Source organism: Juglans regia, chromosome 14 (genome assembly GCF_001411555.2).
Source record: "Juglans regia cultivar Chandler chromosome 14, Walnut 2.0, whole genome shotgun sequence".
NCBI classification, from domain to species: Eukaryota; Viridiplantae; Streptophyta; class Magnoliopsida; order Fagales; family Juglandaceae; genus Juglans; species Juglans regia.
The window spans coordinates 28,692,724-28,713,982 of record NC_049914.1 but is presented as its reverse complement, the minus strand read 5'-3'; the positions used below and the strand labels follow the sequence as shown (position 1 = coordinate 28,713,982).

Here is a 21,259-nt window from a genome sequence, read left to right as displayed (position 1 = left end):
AGGGGAAGCCATGAATCTATATGGTAAAAGTAGAGTGTTGAAAATTTATTTCCTCAAGTGTAGAACCTAGAGACCACTGTTTCAGAATGAGAAGATGACCTCTAAAATTTCAAGGTGCTTGATGGAGTATTCTGAGTTTATCTTGAGAGGATTGGAATGTAAATAGGAACTTATTGGCTTCCAAATCTTCTATTCTGAATTGCTGAGTGAAATTCCATGCCACTCGAATGCTAGAGTGGATTGCCTGTCTGCTACTAGTTTGCCAACCAAGATTAATTCTAAAGATTTCTTTGCTATCTTTGGTGTAGGTTTGAGATCTAGATCTTGCCACGATAAAGCTTCCGTTTGAGAGATCAGATTTTCCATATCCATCTTGCAATGTTAGCACACTAATAACTATTCTGGAGTGTTACCTTTTGGGGGACATTTCTCTTAGTAAGGTGGTGAAGGAGAAGACACTATTGAAGTGTAGAGAGACGGAAAGGAAACTATAGGCCCTGCTAAATTGCTGAAATCGGCTCTAACAAAATTTGATTACGTACCATTCGCTTTATATTTCAAAATATTTATTTATTCATGTAAGAGCACTCTCATTGGATTAATTAAAAACTAAATTCAATGAGTATTTAGCTATTAAAGAGTAAAATATGCTCACATTGGATTAATCAAATTTGAAATTTAGCTACAGTGGCTTTAAATTTTTTTTCCAAATTTGAAGGTTACTGTACATATATCAAATACATATTTTCTTAATTATTTCTTTCTCCCTTTCTTTCTATCACATATTTTATCACAATTAATCTATTAATTTGACTTAGTGATATATTAATTTAATAAGAACATGATTATTAATTAACATATAATAAGTAGAATAGTAAAATATGATAAAATTAAATAAATTAATAATTAAAAAAATTAAATATTTTTGAAATTATTAGTTATTCATTACTATATAATGAATAAATGTATAATCTAATATAGAGATTTGATGTGAATAACTAAAATCAAATTCATCTTATATTATTTTATTATTATATAATAAAAAAATAACTATTCTAATTTGGAGATTTATGTAAATGGAATAGTTAAAAGTTAAATTTTTCTTATATTTATTAAAACTGTCCTTTAACTTTACATAATCCAATAAAAGTGCTCTAAATAGAATAATAAAGTAGCCCATTTAGTAAAAACCAAAAAAGTAAAATGTAGCCCAGTTCAATCCGCTATTCGGACAAGTGGACTCAGAAGTCAGAACCAGTCCTTTGCTTAGAGAAGACAGTATAAAGATATACTGACCCAATCCGTAACGAGATTTCGCGTTAATTGGGCCTCCAGAGCCCCCCCAAAAGCTGAGGGAGAGGGAGAGGGGCGTCAATGTTGAATGTTGGTATCGGAATTTGGGGCCAAAAAGCGTAATATTAAAAATACAGGGGCTAAAGAGTAATATATCCAAAAAGGAAGCAGCAGAAAAACAGACGGTGGGGCCGGTGGGCCTGGATACAAAACTGCTCAGCACCAACCATGGGTTACACATACGGCTTCCGGGCGAGGCATAGGTTGTATCCTTTCTTTCGTATGTTTGATCGAGACACAGATCCATCGAACTGCCGTTTTGAGTTAGCAAAGGCTTTATATAAAGCCGATCCTGACCCCAAACAAGAAAGCAATCTCAGCTCTGCGTCTTCTCTGGTAATTTCCAGAAGAACATAATAACTCTTTATATGTACTTTCCATAATTATTTTATTTCTTGGGATACTTTTGATTATAATTGTAATTTTCTGTATGCTAGTAATGTGTTTGGGTTTGAGATACTATATGATTCTGTGTAGGACGAAGATGAAGATCAAGGCAGCTTCTTCTATTGTGGTGGTGGCCTTGATTTCAGCTCTGCTTCCATGTGGGCTGGCCCTGCCTTCAACCACCGCGCCCGCCTTTCTCTGGTCACCTTACCTTCATCATGATTCGTATGTACTTGCACTCTTTTTTTTATTCCCCGTATTTCTATTCTTTTTCTTATCGTAGCTGGACTCGGGGACATGCTTTGGCTCCTGCTTTGACGGCCAAGGTTTTCCCTCGTTTAATGCAAGAGAGTACAAATATCTAACAAAAATAAAGAAAAAGGGCTTCTCCTTGGTCAGATTTCAATCTCAGCTCAAAAAATGCCATGTTTAATGATCTATTTAATGATTAAGTCATGTTTTGGAGCTCGCACCTATTTATTGTTACAAATCCAATACGCCAATATATTGTTACAAATCCAATTTTTTTCTGATATTATTGCTGATTTTCCTGACTTAATTGTGTGATTTCTTTTCTTAATTAGCCTTAGCTACAGATTCTCAGTTTTTCTTAATAGGCGATGTTTCTAGGTTCTTTTCCTCTATAAATTACAACGTAGATGCCGTAGGACTGTTTACCGAAAATACAATTTCAGTCAATTGCCTTGAGCAACCGTGGAGGTTGACCCCCTTGGATCGGTCAATTCTCTTTGTTTCCCTTTTGATAAGAACCATAGTTTTTCATCATCTGGTATCAAAGCCTGGATTCCTGGGTTGGTTATCGGTGCAGAGCAGTAGACGATTGAGTGTGGTCCTCGGTTGTTCTATGGTGATCCGAGCGAGGTTGCTGAATGAAGTTGCAGTGCGGTGGAAATGGCAAAGATGTGCAGTGTGCCAAGCAGAGGAGAACAGAGGTGGTGTGCAACACACAGGCTGTGTATTTTGGGGAAGAAGATGAGTGTATTTGGCTATGTAGTTACAATAGTCCAGGTTTATTTTCCTATCTTATATTCCGGTTTCAGGCCAGCCTTATTCTAGTTTAGGAATATCATTATCTTCGTTTGGTGTTAAAATTTGAAGTGTTTGGTTATAAGGTTAAGGTCAACCTTATTCCAATTTTATTTTTGTAAGTGACTGAAGATTTTATCAAAAAATGCAAATGGTGCCGAGTACACATGGAGGATACAAGAGGAACATCTAACAAGAAATGGCAAACTAGACAAGAAAGCCATGTTAATTCAGCCCATTCAAAATCTATAAAAGCTGCTTAAAAGAGTCATGTATTTAGAAACAAAACTTTAAGCTTCTCTATCATTTTTTTGCAATGCTCAACATTTCTATCATTCATTTTCTTGCAAATACACCATATTAGACAAATAGAGGTCATCTTCCACATGGCCACAATTTGTGGGCTGCTATATAATCTTCTTCAAGTAGCAAAAAAGGTTTACTAACCTCTAGTCATAACCCAAGTCAACCAACTTGAATGGGAAAGTCATTCCACTAAGCACTGACAACCTCGTAATGGAATTATAAGCCGGTCCATAGAGTCCGCACACTTTCTGCACATACAACACTAATTTATCACAATGATAAGATGCTTCTTTAGGTTGTCCCTTCCCCATTAGAGTTGCCATGAAAAGACTAACATTCCATTTAGGAAAGCAATTATAGAATTTCTATAGACCAGCCATTGAATCCTCCTATGCACGCACAATACTATACACCTCTACGAAAGTTTCATTTAAGGCTTTGCCACTGCACAATAAGCGCATGCTTGGTTTTGAGTTTGAGTGCTTGAAAAGTAAGGCCTTCCAATGAACAAGTTTGAGTGCCCATTGCAAATGGATATCTAGACAATAGAATTAAATCATAAGTATTGGGTATTCTTTGCAAATTGGATATGGAGAAAGCTTATGATCACGTCAATTGGAATTTTTTGCATCACTTGCTTGGGAGGTGTTGTTTTGGGGAGAGATGGTGCTTCTGGATCATGTATTGTGTGTTTACTGTGTGGTTCTTAGTTTTGGTGAATGACACTCTATTTGGCTTCTTCAATAGCTCCCGGGGCCTAAGATAAGGGGATCCTTTGTCCCCGTTATTATTTATTATGGTCATGGAAGCTTTTAGTAGAATGTTATTAGTGATAGTTTGAATGGCTTTCTTTCAGATTCCTCAATGGTGGGGGGCTAACAATGTTACTCTCAATATTTCCCATTTGTTACTTGTAGATGATTGATTGATATTTAGCGAAGTGGACTATAACAACGTCCATTATTTGAGGGGACTTCTTCTGTGTTTTGAGGCTATCTCTGGCTTGAAAGTAAACATCGCAAGTCAAAGTTGGTTCTGATTGGTATGTCTTCAATAGAAGGCTCCTGACTAGTATATTGGGATGCAAGGTATCTTCTCTATCTATGAAGTACCTTGGTATGCCCATGGGAGCTGATTTCAAAGCCAAGACCATATGGGATGATGTGATTGAGAAGATTGAATGCCGATTGGCATGGTGGAAGAGGATGTACCTATCGAAAGGTGGTCAAATCACTCTAATCAAGAGCACTCTCTCCAATTTGTCTACCTATTTCCTTTCTCCTTTCCCTTCATCGACAAGTGTGACGAAGCGTATTGAGAAACTTCAACGTGATTATTTGTGGATTGGACTAGGTGAGGAATTCAAATTCCACCTAGTCGATTGGGGGAGGGTATGATCTCCAATATTTGGTGGTGGCTTGGGGGTTTGGAACTTGAGGATGTTCAACAGGGCACTTCTTGGGAAATGACTGTGGCGTTACCACCAAGAGAGGGATGCATTGTGGAGAGCATGATCGACTCCAAGTATGGTGTAGCTTTATTTTTTTTTATTTTTTTTTTGGGGAGGTGGGAAGGGCGCTCTAATATGGTAAATGGGTCATATGGTGTGGGGTTGTGGAAGAGTATCAAAGGAGGATGGGGGGGTCCTCTATCAACATATCGGATTCATGGGGGGTGATGGCACCAAGATTAGATTTTGGCATGACATATGGTATATAGACACCACCCTAAAAGACTCTTTTCTAGTAGTGCACAAGTTAGTGCATGAGCAGAAAGCTCAGTGGCAGAATTGTTGGGAGTTTCAGGAAGCTCGATGCAGTGTAATGTCATTTTCCACAGGGCAGCCCAAGATTGGGAAATTGGTGTATTCTCTGACTTCTTTAATTTATTATATTCTTCGGAAATTAGGTATGGAGGAAGTGATAAGATGTTTTGGATCCCTTCTGAAAAGGGATCCAACCACTCAATCTTCTCTATCACACAATTTCAAATAGACTTTTCCTTGAAAGAAGCTCCCAAATAAAGCCAAGAAACTTCATAGGCAAAAAGAATACCATGCACCCCAATATGCTAGCTCTACTATGCACATTAGAAAGATTTCCTATTGGAACCAACTTTGACTTAGCCAAATTCACTTTCAACCTAGAAGGAACTTTAGAGTATTGAACAAGTGGTCCTCAAAGAGTAGAGGTCAGCTGGGTTTGCCCTAGGAAATATCATGGTGTCATTTGCAGACAATAGATGCCAAAGATTACCACACCACATAGAAGTTAGTGAGAAAACCTCTATCAACCGTAGTTTATAAAATTTTGCTTAGAGCCACCATGACAATAACAAAAAGTAATAGGAATTGGAACTTGTTACAAATCGTAAGAGCTACTGAGGAAGCTAGCGGGAGTGCCATTCACTAGTACAAAAGAGTACATTGAATAGATATATTAGTTAAGATCGTCATTTTGCAAATTATCCCTTAAACCTCTCCATCAAGCAAAATGATGATCTTAACTAACACATATATCTATTCAATGCACTCTTCTGTACTAGTGATAATTGCTGCTGTTTGGAACATGATCCCTTTATGCCTGTGTGGTGTATTTTGGATGAGAGGAATGGTCAATGCTTTGAAGATAAGGAATGCTCGGTGTATGAACTTAGATGTTTTTTCTTTAATACCTTATTTCATCAAATTTGCCTGACCTATCTAGTTTCTCTCTCTAATTTTTTCTCTCCGTACTTTTGAGAAAAAATGTTGTTTCTGCTTCTCGTTGGTAACTTTCTGCTAATGGTGGAAATATTGAGTGGTGTTTAGTTTCCGTTGCTGTTGGTATTTGTCTGCTAATGGTGGAAATAATCAATGGTGTTTAGTTCTTCCTTTGCTGTTCTTTTTGATTTGTTGTGCTGTGATGGGGTTAAGTAGGAATGTTATCATTGATCAAAAGTGCTTTGAGTTCAAGAAGGCTAATGAAAAATGGTGGAGAATCATGGAGAGTAGTTGTTGCATTGTGAAATACATTATCATTGATCAAGAGTCCTTGGGATGGTTGGCTGTCATGGTGAAGGAAGGTATAGCCTCTGTGGGCTCCTCTGTCTTCCTTAGATTGAGAAGATGCGGGTCTCAGGTCTTGGTGGTGCAGAGACAGTGTAACTCGTATGGGAATTTTTTCTCCTTATCTTAGTTTAGTCAGGAGAAGAGGCGTGGTTTAGTAGTGATTCCAGAAGGGAGGATGGGGGTAGGGTGGAGGAATTATGGTGGTATGTTGAAGGAACTTGCTGATACATCCTTTGTTTTGGGGGGGAATAACAAAGGAAGTTATCCATGGATGCTTTCTCCTTCGTTGCAAGGGCAGGGGCGGGGGCACCTCGTTTTGTACAAGGAGGCCTTGTCTCAAGCGCCAAAAACTACAGAGAGGATAGTAGTGGTGAGGGTGCAACACTGTAATGGAGATGGCAGATGCATGTCAGGGTTGGAAATGGAAACTCAGCTGCACACTTTGGTTGAAATGGAGAAACAAGTGGGTACTTTGCAACTCAGCCTGGTTCATGTGAAATGGTGCGTGGAGGAGGGGCTGAAGTGGGAGTGGGAGTTGGAGTTGGGCCAGAAAAAAGGCCAGGAGGAGGGGCTATATGCTGCTGATGGGCTACATGGGTATAAGGGGAAGGGTTTGGTCTCAGGTGGGCCTCAACCAAGGGCCTATAAAGCGGTTCAGCGGGTCTGGTTCCAGGCCCATACGAGTGGTCATATGGGGCAACAAGCCCAGGCCTAGCAGTTTCCATTGGGTCAGGCCTAGGTGATGTTTCCCGCTCGGAATCGCAGAGAGTTCAACGAGGTTAATCCGTCGTCGCCAAATGGGCCGCAACCCTCACTGTCGGTGGTGGCTTAGAGGCTGACATCTGTTGTAGTGGGTTCACCGGCGAAGTCTGGGGTGTCGGAGATTGTGTCGGTAGAGTTGCGGGAATCAGCCTTTAATGACACAGAGAGACCTATTTCTTCATCGGAGTGTGCACAGAAGCCGGCTTGTGAGCAGGGGTTGACGTCAATGGTGGTAGGCTTGTTGGCGAGGTCTGAGGTGTTGGAGAGTGAACTGGCAGCTTCTAGAGAAACAACTTCGAGCTGAAAAATTTCTGAGAAACAGAGGTATAGTGTCGAGAATAACTTGATGCAGTGTGTGGGCTTTTTGTGCCATATGTCATGGCGGAGTGTGGGCTTTCGAGCCCAGCAAGGGTTTTGGGGTCTCCGAGAAGCTCTTTACCTCTGGAGATGGGGGGGTTTCGATGGAAACAAGTTGGGAGATTGCGGTGGAGGTTATTTTGAAATTGGGACGAGGCTTTCTGAAACCTTTGTGGCACCTAGTAGTGAATCTGGTGCAACTTGTGTTTCAAGTTCAGAGCCAAATTTGCAATTCGCACTGTTTGATAATAATAGTGTTGTTGGGGAGGGGGCTGTTGTAACCCCTTTGTGTACACTTCCTACCAGTTCTTAATATGGGAGTAGTCCGTCAAATTGGATTTTTAAGAAGGTAGAGGAGTTACAAGCTGTTATTGGGATCTCTTTTGGAGGTTATGAAGAACAATTCAAGGCACTTCTTGTGGCATTTGAAGATAGCCATTCGAAGTCAGCAACTAAGAGTATCCTTAATGAATTAGCTAAAAGCTAAATCCATTGAGGATTTAGCTATTAGATGGCAAAATATGCTCACAATGGATTTTTTCAAATTTGAAGGTTACTATACATACATTAAATACATATTTTATTAGTTATCTCTCTCCCTTTCTTTCTATCACATATTTTATCACAATTGTTATATTAATTTGAGTTAGTGATATATTAATTTAATAAGAATATGATTATTAATTAATATATAATAGGTAGAATAGTAAAATATGATAAAATAAAATAAATTCATAATTAAAAAATTTAAATATTTTTGAAATTATTAGTTATTTATTACTATATAATAAATAAATGGATAATCTATTGTGGAGATTTGATGTGAATAACCAAAACTAAATTCATCTTATATTATTTTATTGTTATATAATGAAAAAATAGCTATTCCAATGTGGAGAATTATGTTAATGGAATAGCCAAAAGTTAAATTTCTCTTACATTAATAAAAAATGTCCTTTAGCTTTGACTAATCCATTGAAAGTGCTCTAAGAGGGATAAGGAACTTAAAAAGCTAACTTGTTTCATCAATTACGGTGTAAAGGAAGAGAGTGGCGAAAGAGATAGATCGAAAGGGAGGGGCAATCTACTGCTCAAATGAATCCTAAGATTTTATCTTGGAATGTACAGGTGCTCAATGATTGCAATAAATGCCTTCGTATCAAGCAATGACTACGGATGTGGAAGAGGGATGTGGTGTGTGTTCAAGAAACAAAGCTGCGATTCATTGATAGGAAAATTGTGCGAAGTTTATGGGGGTGCTCGTATGTGGGTTGGACCTATTTGGCCTCCTTGGGAGCCTTAGGTGGAGTGCTACGCATGTGGGATAAAAGAGTAATTGAAGTGATTGAGGAGTGTATTAGAGAGTTATTGGTTGCGACCTGATTTAGAAATGTGGTTGATGGATGGGAATGAGCTTTTGTAGGATCCTATGGTCCTAACGTGGATAGGAATAAGAGAAGGTTGTGGGAGGAGTTGGCAGGTCTATACTCCTTATGGGATGTGTCGTGGTGCATGGAGGGTGATTTTAATACTATTCGCTTTACTAGTGAGCGATCAAGGCACTGTTGACATTCTATGGCTATGGAAGAATTCAGCGAGTTCATCTTTGATCTGGACCTCATGGATCCCCATCTGGTAAGGGGCGAGTACACTTGGTCAAATGGGCGGGTTTGGTCGAGATTGAATAGATTCCTTGTATCTCCTTCGTGGGAAGCTAAATATTTGGAAGTAAGTCAGAAACAACTAGCTCGAGTCAGTTCAGATCATTTTCCTATAATTTTGGATTGTGGGGGTATGCATAGGGGACGCCTGTATTTCAAGTTTAAAAACATGTGGCTTTCAGCAGATGGGTTTGTAGAGAGGGTGTGCGCTTGGTGGTCTTTATATCAATTTATTGGTACTCCAAGTTATATTCCGGTAGGCAAGTTGAAGGCACTGAACAAGATTTGAAGAAGTGGAATTTGGAGGTTTTTGGTCACATTGACAAGCAGAAGACTTCATTGTTGGAGGAATTGCAAGATTTAGAGGATAAAGAGTTACTGGGAGATAATTTGGAGGAGGTGTTGTTGAGGAAGGGCACGGTTATGGCAAATTTGGAGAGGGTTTTGTTGTCAGAAGAGATTTCATGGCGTAAAAAATCTAGGGCTCTTTGGTTGAAAGAAGGTGATAGGTGTACGAATTTCTTTCACAAAGTGGCTAATTCACATCGGTGCAACAATGCTATCAAATCACTTCAATCTGGTTCTCTGGTTATATCTTCTCCTCCCGAGCTAGAAAACTATATAGTACAGTATTATGAGACCCTTCTCACAGAATCGGTTCCTTGGAGGTTGAAGCTTGACGCTTTGCACTTTGAGGCAATTGACTCGCAGAGTGTAAGTGTTCTGGAGAGACATTTTGACGAAGAAGAGATTTACAAGGTCATATTGGGCATGACAAAGGATAAAGCCCCGGGGCCGGATGGTTTTTTGATAGGTTTTTTTCAAACTTGCTGGGACATTGTGAAAGGGGACGTTTTGCAGGTTTTCAGTGAATTTCACTCTTTTCAAAAGTTTGAAAAATCCCTTAATGCGACCTTTATTGCTCTCATTCCCAAGAAACATGGGGCTGTGACTATTGAAGACTTTCGGCCTATAAGTCTGGTGAGTAGCATATATAAGATTATCTCGAAGGTTCTTGCTAACCTGGTTAGGCCGGTGTTGGAACATATTATCTCCAAGTCCCAGAATGCTTTTATTCATGGGAGAGAAATTCTGGATTCTGTACTCATTGCAAATGAGTGTTTGGATTATAGAATACAGGAGAGAGGTTTAGGTGTTCTGTGCAAGCTTGACATGGAGAAGGCATATGATCATGTGAATTGGAAATTTCTTCTATACTTGTTTGAGAGATGTGGTTTTGGGGATCGGTGGATTGCATGGATTCGTTATTGTATTTCAATTGCCTAGTTCTCAGTTCTGGTTAATGGCACACCTGCTAGTTTTTTTGATAGTTTGTGGGGATTGCGGCAGGGAGATCCTTTATCTCCTCTTCTATTTGTTATAGTTATTGAGGCTTTAAGTAGGATGGTGCAGGCTGCTGTTGGGGGAGGGTTCTTATCGGGGTGGGCAATGTTGCTGGTAGCCCTATTATCATTTCACACCTTCTTTTTGCAGATGATACGTTAGTTTTTTGTGAAGTAAATAGGAGCCAGATCCAAACTCTACGAGCATTGTTACTCTGCTTTGAAGCAGTGTCAGGGTTAAAGGTGAATCTGTGCAAGTCTGAGATGGTTCCTGTGGGGGCGGTCTCTAATATCTTCAGTTTAGCAAGACTTCTGGATTGTAAGGTGTCCTCTTACCATATGAAATATCTGGGCCTTCCGCTGTGAGCAACTTTCAAGAATAGAGCTATATGGAATGGGGTAGTGGAGAAGATAAGGGGGCCGTCTTACTTTAATCAAGAGTACTCTCACTAACCTCGCCACTTATGTTTTTATTTTTGTTTCCTATGCCTGTATGGGTGGTGAACATAATGGAGAAACTCTTTAGGGAGTTCTTATGGAGAGGTAAGGGGGATGAGAAGAAATTTCATTTGGTTAGATGGAAGACTGTATGTGCCTCAGTTGTGAATGGGGGGTTGGGAGTGTGTAACTTGAGAACTTTTAGGCCTCGTTTGTTTTCGCAGATGAGACGAGAGTTAAAAAGTTGAATAAAATATTGTTAGAATATATTTTTTAATATTATTTTTGTTTTGGGATTTGAAAAAGTTAAATTATTTATTTTATTTTGTATTGGAAGTTGAGAAAATTGTAATAATTAGATGAGATGAGATGAGATAAGATTTTTTTGAAAACAAACAAGGCCTTAATAAAACATTATTGGGAAAATGACTTTAGAGATATCATTTGAAGGGGGGTTCATTGTGGAAGGATATTATTGACGCTAGATATGGTGTCGATTGGGGTGGTTGGTGCTCTAAAGAAGTGAGAGGGGGGTATGGTGTGGGTTTATGGAAGTATATAAGGAAGGGATTACCATGTTTTGCAAATCAAATTCGCTTTGTAGTTGGCGAGGGCATTCGTATCAGATTTTGGAGGGACGTGTGGTGTGGAGACCACGCTTTGAAAAGGGCTTTTCCGGCCTTATACTGTGTTGTAGTGAATAGGGAGGCTTCAGTGGCGGACGTGTGTTTACTTTGTCATGGTGCGCACCAGTGGAATATTATTTTTAATAGGGATTTGCATGATTGGGAATTACCTATTGTTTCAGAATTTTACAATGTACTATCTTCCACGAAGTTATGGCACAGGGAGATAGTTTGAAGTGGAGGTCTAATAACCACAAGATATGTACAGTTAAGGCATATTATGGCATCTTGACAACGCAACTTGATATTACGCCGTTCTCCTGGAAGATTATTTGGAAGTCTCGTGTGCCTTCTAAAGTAATTTTTTTTGTTTGGAGTGCTGCTCTAGGGAAGATATTGACCACGAATAATTTGAGAAAGAGAGGTGTGTACTATTGGATTGGTGCTACATGTGCAAGAAGAATGGAAAATTTGTGGACTATCTCTTATTACACTGTGAGGTAACAAGGGTGTTGTGGGATGAGATCTTTCTAAGGGTTGATGTTGCTTGGGTTATGCCTATGAGGGTGGTGGATTTGTTGGGTTGTTGATCAAAGATGCAAGGCTGCCATCAAGTGGCAGCAGTGTGAAAGATGATTCCGTTGTGTATTATGTGGTGCACTTGGATGGAAAGGAATGTGCGTTGCTTTGAAGATAAGGAACGTACATTGCCCGAGCTGAAGAATTTTTTTCTCCACACTCTAATGTGTTGGTTTTCCACTATTGTTTTACACGGGGATAGTGTTCAGGATTTCTTGTCTTTCATTTATTGTTCTTAGAATGTAATGAGGAGTTCTTTAATTTCTTGTCTTCCTTTGTGCAAAGGCTATGCCTATTTCATTCATATATATAATATCTATCTTTTATTGATAAAAAAAAGAAAAAAAAGAAATACTTTATTTCAATGGGCTTCAGCTATTGTATTTAATGGAACTAGAGCCCATGATTTCCTTGTTTCTTTTTCTAGTTCTTGACTTGTAACTAGGTTCAGTTTTTGTATACTTCCTGGATACTTGGCTTTGCCTTGCTACTTGTCTCAATAAAACTTCTTATTCATAAAAAAAAAAAAAAAACTAATTCTAGCATGTGTATTTCCTAGCCCTCTATGATATCCGAGTTTCATTAATTTCATATGATCTCATGGAATTTGTCTAACATACCTATCATGGCATTTAGGGAGTGTGTTGCCTAAGGGATGAGGTTGATCCAAAGGTTGGGTTGGAGTACACGGCTTGGCTAAGTGGTTTGGATCTTGATCTTCTTGCTTAGGGTGTGGTGTGAGTATTGTAGCAATGGTTATGGGGTTTAGGGTTTTTGGTTTTAGCGCAAAATATAAGAGAATTTCATGGCCTTGGAGGGGGCTGTACTTCAAGCTTATCTAATGGTAGGGAGGCTCTCATATGGGGTCTATAAATAGAGTTTGGAGGGTGTAGAGTTCAAGGGGTGTGGTAGTTCTAGTGTTGTGGGTTTAGTGGAGTGTTTGAATGTGATTTGGTGTCAATAGTTACCCTAGGAGTTGTGGTTGCTTTAGGAGGTTTGGTTGGAGTAGGAATAAGTGACTTGTAGCTACAGTAGAACTAGAATTGTAATTGCAACTAGAAGTATAATGCAAGTAGGTTTCGGGTATAACCTACGTGGGCTCACTTTCAAGGGTTTTCTATGGACTTGGCAAGGATAATACTTGGGCTTGCTCATACTTATATGGGCCTAGTGGGTTCGGGCCTAGTGGGCTTGGGCCTAATGGTCATGGTGGGTTTCTAAATCTTCATAAATTTAATCCTCCATAATGAGGGTCTAATCCTTGGTGCCCAATAATTAATCTCAAGGAATAAACACGGGCTCAAGTGCCTAATTTAAATCTAACCCTAATTTACTCTCTAAAAATATAAACTGTAATTATAGTATAAACCCTAACTTTCCTAAAATAGAAATCTCAAAAGTTTGGGAAGTTACACACACAGATATATTAAACCGTGTATGTTAAAATTTCAATTACTTGTATTATTTAGATATTCTTCTAGAAAAATGCTAATTGTACTTCAGAAAAACTTACAACTTCTATGAACAATTACTTTCGGAACAATTCTGTTGGAGACAATGCCTAAATGGTCTTATTTTTGAGTCGATTGATCACCATGAAGCAAGTTGGCTAGAGTGACCATTTGAGGAGGCAGAGGTTTGCAAGGTTGTGCAAAGTATGGCAGGTGATAAAGCTCCAGGTCCGGATGGGTTCACTATGGCTTTCTTTAAGGCATGCTGGGAAGTAGTTAAAGATGACATCATGAGCTTCTTTCATGAGTTTCATGAATGAGGTACTTTATAAAAAAAGCCTTAATGTTACATTCATTGCTCTTATTCCAAAGAAGCCGGGAGTGGTGGAGATTAAGGATTTTCACGATTAGCTTGGTGAGTGGAATGTACAAAATTCTTTCGAAGGTTTTGGCTAATAGATTGAGTACGGTATTGCAAAAGATCATTTCCAAGCCCCATAATGCTTCATACGAGGTTGGCAAATCCTTGATTATGTCCTCATTGCCAATGAATGCTTGAAGAGTCGCATCCAGTAGGATGTTCTAGGGTTATTATGCAAACTTGACATGGAGAAGGCATATGATCGAGTAAACTGGAATTTTTTGTTACACATGCTTGAGAGGTGTGAACTTTGAGGGAGATGGTGCTCTTGGATCAAATTTTTTATATCGATTGTATGCTTCTCCATTTTGGTGAACAGTACTCCAAGGGGCTTCTTCGGAAGCTCTAGTGGATTGAGGTAAGGTGATCCTCTATCCCCACTACTTTTTGTTTTCATAATGGAAGCTTTTAGTAAAATAACTGTAGGCCTTGTGGAAGTTGGATTTCTATCTGGCTTTGTAGTATGGGATGCAAGAATCGACACAATTGTGATGACCCATTTCCTATTTGTGGATGATACTCTTGTTTCTGTGGTGCTAGTCACAATCTCATTCAAGCTTTGTGGGTTGTTCTACCTTGTTTTGAAGCGGTATCTGGATTGAAAATGAATCTCGCAAAGTTAGAATTAGTTCCAGTTGGAAATGTTCCAGGTATTTTGAGCTTTGCCAACATTCTGGGGTGCAAAGTCTTCACCTTGCCAATGAAGTATCTCAGTCTTCCCTTGGTTGCCTCCTTCAAGTCGCAGTCCATTTGGGACAGAGTGTTGGAAAAAATGGAGCGGAAACTAGTGATTTGGAAGAGGATTTGTTTGTTCAAAGGTGGTAGAGTTACGTTGATAAAAAGTACTCTTTTCAATCTACCTACCTACTTCATATCTCTTTTTCCAATACCATGCAAGGTGGTTTATTGGTTAGAGAAGTTGCAACGAGATTTCCTATTTTTTTGGGGTGGGGGGGAATAGATGAAGACTTCAAGTTTCACTAGGTGAATTGGGCTACAGTTTGTACCCCAATATGTGAAGGCAAGCTGGGAATTTGTAATTTGTTGGTTTTCAATAAGGCTTTATTGGGTAAATGGCTATGGAGATACCATGAGGAGAGGGGAGCTTTGTGGAGAGTTATCATAGAATTAAAATATGGTGGATTGTGGGAAGGATGGTGCTTGAATGAGGTGAGTGGACCTCATGGGGTGGGGCTATGGAAACACATCCGAAGAAGCGGGACAAACATCCATCGATACACACGTTTTGCAGTTGGGGATGGTTTCAGAATTAAATTCTGGATTGATTTATGGTGTGGAGATCGAGTCCTTAAGGAAGCTTATCCAACAATATACAACATCACACGAAGACAAGAGGCTTCAGTAGCAGAACTCATAGATAATCTACGGAAACGCCAACTCATTGTGTTGGATTGGTGTTATATGTGCAAGAATAGTGGAGAGTCGGTGGATCATTTATTACTGCATTGTGACGTAGCCATGAGTTTGTGGAATGATATATTTGCTAGAGCGGGGCTCCATTGGGTGATGCCACAAATGGTTGTGGATTTTTTGGCCAGCTAGCAAGGCATCCGAGGTACCACTCAAATTGCAGTTATGTGGAAGATGATACCGATCTGTCTATGGTGGTGCATATGGATGGAGATGAATGGTCGAAGTTTTGAGAATCGTGAACGGACAATGGACGAGATTAGAACTTTATTTTTTCACACTACTCCATTGGTCGATTGTAAAAGAGTTTAATGGCATGAACATACATTACTGATTTCCTTGTATCTGTAGACACTCATGCATAGTTGTTGCTCTTGTATATGTCCAGTGTACTTGACTTCGCCTATCTTAGTAAAATTCTTATTATTGATAAAAAAACTTACAAAAAATTTATTTCTCCACGTGTCAGCTATTGATATACTGAAAATTATGAAATTTGAAATTCAAATTTTGAATTTAAAAAAAAAACTGACAAAATGAGTCTTGTACATAAAATTGTAAGTACATATAACACTGCACATTCTTCTATATTAATTGGGGATTTGACCATACTTATCTAAGAAAAAAAAATTTGGGGATTGGACCATTTAAAGGAAGTACATCTGAAGTAAATCTTTATATGTAATGACCCAAAGAAGACTCGAGCCACATCTGGGCCCATACTCCAATAGGAGTAGCCAAGATTATAATTGGAGCCTCTTGAAATTCATTATAAAAGGCAAGAACATCTCCTTTCCCAAACAATGCGAGATCCCATTTACCACCTTCCTATACACAATCACAAAATCCAGGGTATTACATTATAAAGAACAAGAATTTGAAATAGCATTATAATTGTTTTGTTTAGAATTTATAATTCTATTATATTATTATAAAAGTTGAAATTTATTTGTTATCAAACTTCTTGAGACAGAAAAACCATGCCATTTTTTCATGTGTGACATCTGTTTTCTCAGTATGAATTTTAATTTTTGTTTCATTCATGGTTGATCTTAGGTTCTCAAGTTATGTGGTTAAGGATGTTGTAAATTATCAGACCATCTATTCGAAGGATATAGCAAGGTCTATTCTGACTGAAGGTGGCTGGTCAAACATACTGGTAATTTAATCATTGGAGTAATACAGTGATTCATCTATTAGAGTTTATAATACTGTGCAATTCATCTGAGATTTAAAAAAGAAGTATGCTGTTACAGTTTGGTGCTTTAGTTTTTTTTATAAGTAAAAGAACGGCACTTTATAATTTCTTTTATAGAGCAACCTATTACCATATCTTTTATCTTGCAATTACCTCAGTGCTCAGGGAATAAACTTCAGCACCCTGTGGATCTAGCACTTGTCTTTGTTGGTAGAGAGGTAAGGAATCTTTGAATTGCTTTAAATTCATCATATAAACTTATTATTTAGGTTCATGTTTCCATTTTGAAAGTCATTTCACTTTTGTAAACCACTCATTACTAGAATATTATACAACCAATTATTATTATAATAATAATTATTATTTTCATGACTCTTGTATAAAAGCTAAACACCATTTGTCTTAGAAAAAATAGTCTAGAATATATTCTAGAGTCTAAATTGACATTTTTTTTTCCTTGTATTCTCATATTACTTGAAGACTATACATTTGACATTATAAGACCATTTGTCTTATGATGCCATTTGTCTTATAGGACACAACTATAGCCCAAAAGTTGTATTTAGTGAGTTTTTGCATTGCAATATCACGTTAACATCAGACTCCTATGATACTTATAAAAAAAAACATCAGACTCGTATGACTACTTTCAGACATGAGACCTTGATCACTTAACCAACTATATCACTCACACTTTAAGGCCATGTTTGGTTAATGAAATTTTTAAAATTTGTTTGAAAAGTCTTGAGATATGTTTTTATTGGGTTTTATGAAGGCAGATAATTTGAATAAATTTTTTTTGAAATATGTTTTGTACTGGGAGTTTTGAAAGTGGATGGGAACGGTTGAAAAGTTGTTTAAATATACTTTTTTTTGGGATATTTTTGTTTTGGTTATTGTAAAAGTTATTTTGGTTTTTGTGTTTTTGACTTTTCACTTAAATCTAAGAAATGATTTGATGAAAAGTTGAAATGGTAAATTTTTTTTGAGATTGAAAGATGTTTGGTTCGAAGTTTTAATTTTTTATTTGTTTTTGTAAAATTTTGAAAATTGAACTTAACTAAACATGGCCTAATATTCCAACAAATCTTCTTCTTCTCGTGAGTTTTCTACCATAGTGCATCAATCTACACGTCGCTTATTCTGCCTTATGACTGTAGCCTTTTCTCTTATAATTTGAGGGGTGGCATTTCTTTATCAAGTCCAATACTCACCATTTGAGCACCTTTATCAGCAATGGAGCTAACTTGGTAGTGACCTCACATTGCAAGGGGAGTCACCAACGCATGCAGTCACCTTAATTTGGGAGTGGGAAAAACTTAAAAGAACTTACTCCTTCTGTTTTTATGAACTATATAGTGTTAAGAGCCCATGTAATGCTTGATACTGACAACGCTTAGCTTTCTGAAAGAAGCAGTTATAGAGGTGATTTAACGACATTCCCTTGCTTGCTGCAGTTGCGATCTTCAGATATTTCAGCTGGCAAACATGTAGACTCAGCTATTGTTGACTTGCTCAAGGAAAGTAGAGTCTGCCCAAGTGCATTTAATCAGTATTTTACTAGAAATTTATATTTTCCGTAAATTGCATAAATTCTCCAACTTTCTGATTTAATAGTTAACATTCCATATGCTTGAACAGGTCTCTTTGACAAGATCTAAATTCTCTATTGCATTCCCATATATTGCTGCATCGGAGGAGGAGACAATGGAAAATTTGTTGGTTTCAGGGTTTATGGAAACTTGTGGGCATAATTTAGGAATCACTAATGTTACTTTCCTGGGGTCCTGTTCTGTAGAGGATGGGAAGTTTCAAAAACTTGCAGACCTGCACTCAATACATGTAATATCAACTTGGCAAATTATGACATTATGATATTTTGAGGTATATGAAAAAAGAAATGATGCTGTTTATAAACCATTGCATGAACAGGATTATCTGGTTTCAAGGAGTGGAAAGAGGCAGAAGGGGCAAGCAGATTTGGTTGTGTTCTGCCATGGAGGGTCTCATAGCTCAAAAGATCTTGACCAACCACAATCTGAGAGTATGTCTAGCTACAACTGTTTATATGGTTGTCAGGAATTGTTTGATCTACTTCACAAGTCAAGTTAGTTTGGCCATTTGAATTTGTCAGTCAAATCTGCAGGTGAGATTTTGTTTGAGCTGATCAATTTTGTGGAGCAGTCTGGAGCGAAATATGCAGCTCTGTATGTTTCTGATCCCTTAAGGTCACCTCATTATCCTTCTTCTCAGGAGCTGGGAAGGTTTCTTGCTGAAAATGCCTCAGGAAATCAATCAGCCAATTCTACAATCTGTGATGAAGTTTGCCAGATTAAATCATCACTTCTGGAGGGACTTCTAGTTGTAAGTTGTTGATTGTCCATTTCACATAAGAAATTTTCTTTTGAGGGTGCTTTTGTTTTGTTGTTGAATCTATACTTTGTGAACATCTTGACTTTCGGCCGTTCCATATGACAGATTACCTGCCTGTTTGAAAGCGTTTCACTGCATGATGGTTTAGGCTACCTGTGCCTTTTTATTGTCTTACAGTGTCTATGTAAAAAGTACCAAGTTTTAATTATATAAAATTACTTGAACATCACAATAGGCACAATGACCTCTAAAGTATATCATGTGTACAATGTAGACGTCATCCTCAATTTTCCATTGACTGTTCTTTGTCTGGAGTAGAGAGCACAAATTATATTTCAAGGATGAAAAATTCTATTTACAATCCTTTCCTTTCAATATCCCTTGATGTGACATCAAATATGATTGGCACACAAGTGGAATATAACAAATAGTTTCCAATCATTTAAGACCACATCATGAGATGATGGGAGGATGATGGTTAAATAGATAGTGAGTAACATTACTCTTTCAAGATTCCAGCAATGTCAAAACTTATGTCTGTAACCAAACCATTTTGTAAAATGTCTTATTACTTTCGTTGTAGTTTTGTCTACTCGGTAACATATTTCTTATGAATGATTGGTTAATCATGAAGTAGTACAACACCCTTAAATATGGGTTTTTGTCACAGGCAACTTGCCTAGATTATTTTTCATCGAGGCTTGAGAATGTTCACTTAATTTTTTCTAGTATTGTTAAAATAAATTGTTTACTTGACCCCAGATTGTGAGAGCAGCTGCAGGCACTGTTGGTAGTCAGTGAATGAGGGCCCTGTTAGTTGCTTCCTGCTGCTGCTGATGCAGTGTCTCCTTATCTCTCAACTCAAACTTTAATTTCTACTAATTGGGGTTCTTCTGGCTCCTATTATGGCTTGACATTTTCCGGGAAGATCACTTGTGGTGGTCCTTGCCCCTGGCCCAGTGGTTACACAGGTTCAGGAGAGTTCCTCGTGATGGACCACGCTCTCAATTTACCATTAATATACGAGAGTGTCGCCTATTCATGAAACATCCATTCATTACTATTCTCTTAAAGAAGTTTTCTTGCCTTTAACTTGCTAACTTAACATTTTTTATAACATCCATCCATTGGAAGCATTCTACTACTATCCTATCTTCATATTCAAGATTTTTACAAAACTCAATAGCTACTTAGGTTGGATAATAATCCATACCCTAAAATATTAAATACATCTTAGATATCAATAATAAAATCTGCTTCCTCGATTTTTACTCCATTGTCTGTACCAAATATCAAGCTTATAAGAAATCTGGTAACTAAATTTAGTTAAATAATCTTTATTCTAATTTTAGTTGTATGCATTTGTGAATCTTTTTATGCATGCATAGATATACATCATGTCCCAAGAGCACGAAGGCAGATGGAGTACATATTTTCCTACGAAAGTATTTGTTCAAGGCTTAGCCTACAATTCCTCCCCCTCTCCTTGCTTTTCTCCATTTTTCTTTCTACTTTTAGGTTTTATTTCGTGATGGGTATGCAAACATTGTTATGTGCATGTAGTAATTTGATTGCTTCTACCAATCTGTTTGGTTCTATATATCCTCACATAATGTTCTAACACAATTGCTTCTACGATGCTTCAGGCCATTGTTTTGCTCATAATCTTAATATCGGGTATTTGCTGTATGATGGGCATTGATACTCCAACAAGATTTGAGACACTCCAAGAGACTTGATTTGTTACTTTTGCAAGGTAATACCTATCTAATGTGGTCCGGGTCTTCTATTTGAGGTATTGGTGAAGTTGTTTGGAACACAGTTACAGCGGACAATGATGTTTTAGCGTGTAATTCACTTGCTCTAGGACAATATATTGTGTTGAAATAATGAAGAATCATGTAATTTTTGTCAAATTATAATGTTCATTTCAGTTTAGCTTTTTCGTACTTCAGCAACTGAATACACGGCTATGTAGGCCACGTAATAGATTATTTATTTATTTTTGTATAAGGAGGTTTTACTAGTTAATTTGGAAATTATCCGTGAGCCCGGGCGAATCCTCACCAATGGCTCAAGCGTGGTGTTCCATAGATCTTAAAAACCAAACCTTCTATCGAACAATGGCTCAAGCGTGGAACACCACTTCATCTTGTTTACTAGCTTTGTAAAAAATTCAAGGGATAAGTATAAAATCAGATTCTGTGGTTTGTTTCAAAAAATCATTTCCTGCATTTTCTAATTGAACTTTTTTACTCTATATAATTTTAAGAACATTCCTATTGTTTCTTTTGTCAGAAATTTGTTAGATGTTACATCAGTATCATTCATTATTGGACACATGTTCTTTAACAAGGTACATGTGCATCACTCGTTTTAAAAAATCTTAAAATACCATAAAAATACAAAAATGAATATTCATGCAGATCAGACGAGGAGTTGCAATGGATACCTGCAAATGTAACTTTTCTACACGA

The 21,259-nt window shown here is 37.7% G+C and overlaps 1 protein-coding gene across 2 annotated transcripts; it reads left to right on the top strand.

The window, feature by feature from the left end:
- Positions 1 to 1,518: 1,518 nt before the first annotated feature.
- LOC109003755 lies at positions 1,519 to 20,736 on the top strand. Of its 2 annotated transcripts, none has more exons than XM_018982037.2 (9): positions 1,519 to 1,689; positions 1,831 to 1,965; positions 16,268 to 16,370; positions 16,568 to 16,627; positions 17,867 to 17,929; positions 18,051 to 18,251; positions 18,342 to 18,453; positions 18,544 to 18,773; positions 20,429 to 20,736. In XM_018982037.2, exons 2-9 carry the CDS (start codon positions 1,838 to 1,840, stop codon positions 20,519 to 20,521), a joined length of 990 nt encoding a protein of 329 aa, XP_018837582.2. In that variant the 5' UTR covers positions 1,519 to 1,689; positions 1,831 to 1,837; the 3' UTR covers positions 20,522 to 20,736. The 2 variants fall into 2 exon arrangements, with proteins under 2 accessions (XP_018837582.2, XP_018837590.2); XM_018982045.2 differs by having other exon boundaries at positions 1,521 to 1,689; positions 18,556 to 18,773.
- Positions 20,737 to 21,259: the final 523 nt, after the last annotated feature.

Bases quoted from the DNA above. Each gene is read 5' to 3' on its own strand.
- LOC109003755 (XM_018982037.2), top strand. From the start codon at position 1,838: ATGAAGATCAAGGCAGCTTCTTCTATTGTGGTGGTGGCCTTGATTTCA. The intron at 16,371-16,567 runs GTAATTTAATCA...CAATTACCTCAG, and splicing joins GTGGCTGGTCAAACATACTG to TGCTCAGGGAATAAACTTCA. The intron at 17,930-18,050 runs GAAAGTAGAGTC...ATGCTTGAACAG, and splicing joins CTATTGTTGACTTGCTCAAG to GTCTCTTTGACAAGATCTAA.